Source organism: Carlito syrichta, unplaced genomic scaffold, assembly GCF_000164805.1.
Source record: "Carlito syrichta isolate Samal-C Ts95f unplaced genomic scaffold, Tarsius_syrichta-2.0.1 Scaffold305680, whole genome shotgun sequence".
NCBI lineage: Eukaryota > Metazoa > Chordata > Mammalia > Primates > Tarsiidae > Carlito > Carlito syrichta.
The window spans coordinates 132,480-138,479 of NW_007249776.1; the positions used below are offsets into that span (position 1 = coordinate 132,480).

The 6,000-nt window shown below is 50.3% G+C and overlaps 1 protein-coding gene across 1 annotated transcript in view; it reads left to right on the plus strand.

Moving 5' to 3' along the window:
* The window catches only part of MARCO (macrophage receptor with collagenous structure), a 42,545-nt gene extending 36,907 nt beyond the window's left edge, over positions 1–5,638 (plus strand). Inside the window, exons 13-17 of the mRNA XM_008062234.2 lie at positions 1,645–1,689; positions 2,642–2,740; positions 3,247–3,291; positions 3,849–4,025; positions 5,373–5,638. Of these exons, the coding sequence (XP_008060425.2) occupies positions 1,645–1,689; positions 2,642–2,740; positions 3,247–3,291; positions 3,849–4,025; positions 5,373–5,503 (497 nt within the window). The 3' untranslated portion in view covers positions 5,504–5,638. The remainder of the gene's footprint in view (positions 1–1,644; positions 1,690–2,641; positions 2,741–3,246; positions 3,292–3,848; positions 4,026–5,372) is intronic.
* The last annotated feature ends 362 nt before the right edge of the window (positions 5,639–6,000 follow it).

Genomic DNA, 6,000 nt, shown 5'->3' on the forward strand with positions numbered 1-6,000 from the left:
AGGTCAGGTAGGAATGTCCCCCAGGCAACTGTAATGAGGATGACTGAGCTCCCTGAAGTTTCCAGTAATTATTAAAACAGTGGTATGGCCGGGTGCGGTGGCTCACACCTGTAATCCTAGCACTTTGGGAGGCCAAAATGGAAGGATCGCTTGAGCCCAAGAGCTTGAGATCAGCCTGGGCAACATAGCAAGATCCTGTCTCTACAAAAATATAAAAAGTAATTGGGCGTGGTGGCACATGCCTATAATCCCAGCATTTTGGAAGGCTGAGGTGAGGAGAATCGCTTGAGCCCAGCAGTTTGAGGCTGCAATGAGCTATGATCGTGCCATTGCACTCCAGCTTGGACAATAGAGACCCTGTCCCTGGCCAGGCGTGCTGGCTCATGTCTGTAATCCTAGCACTTTGGGAGATCCAGGTGGGAGGATTGCTTGAGGCTAGGAGTTCGAGGCCAGTCTAAACAACACTTTACAAAAAAATCAAAGATTTAGCCAGGCATGGTGGCATGTGCCTGTAGTCCCAGCTACTTGGGATGCTGAGGTGGCAGGATAGCCTGAACCCAGGAGGTTGAGGCTGTAGTGAGCTGTGATCGTGCCGCTGCACTCCAGCCTGGGTGACAGAGGAAGACTCCGACTCCAAAAAAAAAAGGTGGATCTTTGGTCAAGGTCGGCCTTGTGTTTGAGGAGGGAAACTCGTCAAGGTCTTGGACATGAGCTATTTACATTCCCCTCGTTACCTTCTAACAACTGTTACTTGATGGTCAATAATGAGCTTGCATTTTTCCAAGTGTGTGTAACTGTCTCGGGGAGTCCTATTTCCCTGAAACAAAATCAATATTGTCACTTAAAGTTGAGAGACCACGATGTTGCTAAAGCAACAAATTATTATCCCACAGTGACCCAGCAGGGTGCTGCGGACAGTGGGTCTTCCATGAAAGTTTACTGAATAAAGGGATGAATAGGAGTGTGCTTTTGTGTGCCTGTAGTCCCAGCTACTCGGAGGCTGAGGAAGGAGGATTGCTTGAGCCCAGTGAAGCCTGGACAATGTAGTGAGTCCCTCATTGGGGACGAGTGGGTGGAAAGAAGGAAATAAAGAAGGAAGGGAGGGTCATCACCAATGATTGCAGTTATCATTATGCCATTTTCTGGACATGAGCTCCTTTATCCACACTGGGGGCCACAAAGAAACAAACCAACAAATACTTACAGGGCACCTACTGTGGGTGAGGACCCCAAAGCTCCCGGTGGCCACTGGGTCTCCTCCACAGTCTTTTGGAAATCATAATAACTCTATTTTCAAAATATCAATCAATATTCTCTTCCAATAAAATGTAACAGCAAGGAATGGGGTTGGATTTAGATACCAAGTCAGGCTACCGGTGGACAAGGAAGGGCAACCGAGCCTGGGATCTGTCTAACCTGCCTTTTATCCGGCACGTGTCTGCTTTCCCCCAACTCATCCACGTCCATCCATCTGCAGACTGTCTCCCTTTATGCTCTGCTGAAGAGGCTTTAAACAATTGTGGAGAACCAATGTATCTTTCTGTCTGTATTCATCAGACAAAAGGTAGAGGTTGTCTAAGATTAAAAGTGTCTAATATCTAGGTTTTATTATCTCCTCCCCCCCTTTTTTTGTTTTGATCTTAGGACTTCAAGGACAGAAGGGAACAAAAGGAGAATCAGGAGTTCCAGGTAAAGGGCCAGCTTCATTTTAATCTTTCAGCCTGATGACAGGAGGACTGCCTGCTCGGAGGGCAGGGCGTGTTGACTTTGAACACACAGCCGTGGTGACCTTCCCCCAGAGTTGAGGCTAAGATTCCCGGGCCCTGTCACTCCAACCTCGCATTTCTCCCCAGGAAAACCTGGAGAATGATGGGAGCTCAGCATCTCAGGGTTGTAGGGTGTGGGGGCTGGGGGCTCAGGATGGCAAAGGTTGAAAGCATCAGGGGAATCGGCGCAGGTGGGGTTTCCAGGCTGTGTAGCTACCATGGAGCTGGGCACCTTCCTCTCCCACCTGGGGAGGGCACGCCTCATCTCTGCTGTGGCCCACTTACCTCTTGGCCTCCAGCCCCTGCTCTCGGCCTCCGCTGCCTCTCACTAGGCTTTCTCATTGTCTGTCTTGCCTCCAAAGTTCTGCATACAGTCACCCCCTAAGCCCTGCATACAGTCAGCCCCAGAGTTCTGCATACAGTTGCCCGTGCATACAGTTGACTACTGAGCTCTCTCCCCAACAGCCCTGCCAGGGGAGCCCTAAAGCAAAGTTTCAGAGACACATGTCTTGAACAACTCAGTCTACCTCACAGTCAGAGGTTTTATTGCTATTTTAATGTGCTAACTGGAGACATTGAGGCTAAGAAACATTCCAGCAAATTCTCCCAGAATGGCTAGCCCTTCCACACAGTTATGAAGGACCGACAATTGGAGTCCCATCAGCTATGTCCACCTGTGTGCCCTCAACAGCATTTATGTGGGAGTCAGGCAATCGGAGCAACCCCCAGTTGGATCAAAGGCAGAACATTCCCTTGGCCTATTCACAGGGGAGACCTGGTAGTTTGGGACAGCTCATTTATTGAGTGCAAAGGCCCTTGGGTCCCCCTGGGAAAGCAGAACTGGTCATCTGACGGGGTGATCCTCCTTCTCTCAGGCCCTGCAGGCATGAAGGGAGAACAGGGGAGCCCCGGGCTGGCAGGCCCCAAGGGAGCGCCTGGACCAGCTGGCCAAAAGGGAGACCCAGGAGGGCCAGGTAAGGCCTCTGTTTCTGGTTTGTGGGTTCTTAAGAGAGATCCTATTTTGAGAGGTTCGGGGTAGGGTAGGGATTTATTTATTCGGTCGACAAGCCTTGTGCTGGGCATCGTCCTGGGCGTCGAGGGTCCAGCAGCGAACAAGGCACAGCACAGCCTCTGGGAGGCAGATGTGTGAACCTACATGTAGCCATGGGCATCCATGCTCCAACCCCCAGAGAGTTCCCATGAAGGAGATGCTCCCATCCCATTCCATGTCTCTGACCTGTCAAAAGTCCCTCACCAGTCTAGCTGCTGTAGCCCTTTCTGCTGTAGCTCAGGCCTATTTCCTGGTGCTCCACTGGTTCCCAGGGCAATTCTGTCCTTGTGAGGCCAGGTTACAGGCAAGGCCAAGCGGAGAGTCTGACAGCCTCCCCGCCCCCTTCACCCGTTGCCCCCTCCCTGGCCAATGAGGGCGAGGGCGTCCTGGCTGGGTTTCCTTCACATGATGTGGTTCTTCTCACAACAGGATCTTCTGGGCAGCAAGGAGAAAAGGGACAAAAAGGTGAAAGAGGTCATCGCTATTTCTATTCTCTTTAGTCTGTGCTTTCGAGTCAATTTTGTAGATGAAAATTGTGTATGTGCTGGGGAAAGACCTTGGTTCTCAGACAAGTTTCTCATTTTTGGGAAAAGTTGATGGACCCATCAGCTTTTATAAGCCACCCATGGCACACAGGAAGAGTGCCCCAGTTTCCTTCTCTCCCTCTCTTCAACCCTCCCCTCCCTCCTTCTTTCCTCTGTCCTTCCATTCTTTCCTCCCTTCCTTTCTTCAACCTTTCTTTTATTCCCTCTGCAGCACATGACAAGGTGTGGTCTGTGGAATTTGCAAACAAGCCACAGAGGCCTCTGCTCCTATGGCCTGACGCCTGCAGGTCTAGATGCATGGAGGCTGCCTGCCAGGTTGCATTGGTGCAGTCAAGTGACACCAGGCTTCTTCCAGGTTCCAGTGACAGCCAAATTGGGGACGCCTTTTCTACAACTATAGAACTTCCAAAAATGAAAAAGAAGAGCCTGCATTTACAGAAAGCCCTGGGTGCTTTCCTTGCCTCTCTCATGTGTGTTTTTTCTCAGGTGAAACCCTAATGCACGTCAGGATTAATGGCGGTGGCTATCGAGGCCGGGCTGAAATTTACTATAACAGAACCTGGGGGACAATTTGCGATGACAGCTGGGACAATGCCGATGCCACCGTCTTCTGCCGCATGCTGGGTTATTCCAGGGGAAAGGCCCTGCATGGAGTGGGAGCTGGTAAGTGAATCATCAGCCAGAGGCCTCTACCCCAGAAGTGTGAAGATGGCTCTCTCTCACTGGTGGAGAGTTCATACTCTTTGGTTGCCAGTGAGTGAGTTGGTTTGGGTTAAAAGAAAAGTGTTGGTTCAAGCCATTGAAAAGTCCTTCAGCTCAGGGATCCAGGATTGCATCCTTCCACCTTGACATCCCCAGCAGGAAGGTCGCCCGTCTGCTCCAACAGCAACAGGGAAGGCTTGACCAGGGCTCTGACTGGGCTGGCTTGGGTCAGTGTCTGTCCAGCCCTGGAGTCAGAATGCAACATGGCCAAGGGTGTCTGTGGGGGGTGGCTCTCCGGGGGGACGGCTGAGTTGCTGGAACTGGAGCGAAGACACAAGGCAGGGGACACAGATGTTCTCTCCACTGTCGGAACCAGCAGCTTGGATTGTCTAGCAGTCTTGGCTGTGATCAGCCTTAAAGGGAAGGTGAGAAGGAAAGAGAAAATGAATGGAGGCGTGACTTACTAAAATCAGTTTGGAGACAATGCCCTGGATGCTAAAGACTCAGCCCATGTCTTTCAGCCAAAAGTTCAAACTTTGAGCAAAGGAGTTAAGTCTCTGAGCTGAGCCCTTTCTTCCTAAGAGCTGACCCAGCAGAGTTTCTCTTGCTCCCCACCCCGAATGTTCTTTGTCTCTATCCCACCCCTGCTTTTTATTTTTTATTTTGAATTTCTTTTTTCATGAAGATGAGATCTCACTAAATTGCCCAGGCTGGTCTTGAACTCTTGGCCTCAAGTGATCCTCGCGCTTCAGCCTCCCAAAGTTCTGGGATTGCAGGCATAAGCCACAAACCTGGCAAATACCTGCTTTTTAATCTGAAAATTGGACTGTGATGCTCTTCTAAAATGCACCTTTTCTTTGTGCAGAATAAGCCTCTATAGATGAAGTCATGTTGTCATATAAATGTCTGCAATCAAATAATCCAACTATTTGTAATTCTGTCCGAAGGAAGGAGGTTTGGGAGAGGTGGCTTGCTTTAGAGTAGATTAAAGAGGGCTGTGAGGAGGGTGGGTGCAGAAGTAGTGAACTAGAAGGGAAGAGGCCAAACGCTGGGACATACCCCGGGAGGAGATTTCAAATCACGCGTGTATTAAGTATCAAATAATTGCATGACACTTTTGTCGAAGGGTAGAGAACAGAACAGAGACGGAGTCTTTATGAAAGACCAGACTAGCCATTAGCACATGGACCTGATTGGATGTGGGAGAATTTGGCAGCCTGCTCCAGATAGGAGCTCCCAGCCATGAATGTGCCTGCTTTGCTTTGGTTCTAATTCTCCTCTCCTTCTCTCCCCCATCTCCCAATCAAGGCACTGGGGAGATCTGGCTGGATGATGTTGAATGTCAAGGGTCAGAAAGCACCCTGTGGAGCTGCAGGAAGAATAACTGGGGCTCTCACAACTGCGGCCACAGCGAAGACGCAGGCGTGGAGTGCAGGTGACCTGGAAGCTCTTCCTCGGCTCTGCTCGCAAGACATCCTCTGGGTTATACGTGAGGAGGCAGAGGCTCTCTGAGGGCCTCCCTGAGCAGCCTCTGGAGAGGTGTCATTAATAAAGCTCAAATCACTACCTGGTAACCTCATTGTCTGTGGCTAGCATCACTGCATTGCACCTCCCACCCCTACCAATGTGCCACTCAGCACAGCCAATGCTCCCTCGAATTCTCCTAAGCCCGGGATGGTAGAGTTTCAATGTACAGCCTGGGGGAGGGTGGGATGAGGGTTGAGTTCAGAAGGTGAATGTCGCCTGTCGTCAAAACTAGTCTTGACCACTTCGTCAATCCTTCAGACATAGCATCTCTCATGGAGATGCCCACCATGTCTTGGGCTGCATTGTCGGTGAAGAGGTTGGTTTGCAGAGGTTGGTACCATCTTGCACGATAAATAGGAATTGTGCCTTTAAGCTTAAAAATTAGTTCATATTAGGATATGAGTTTCAC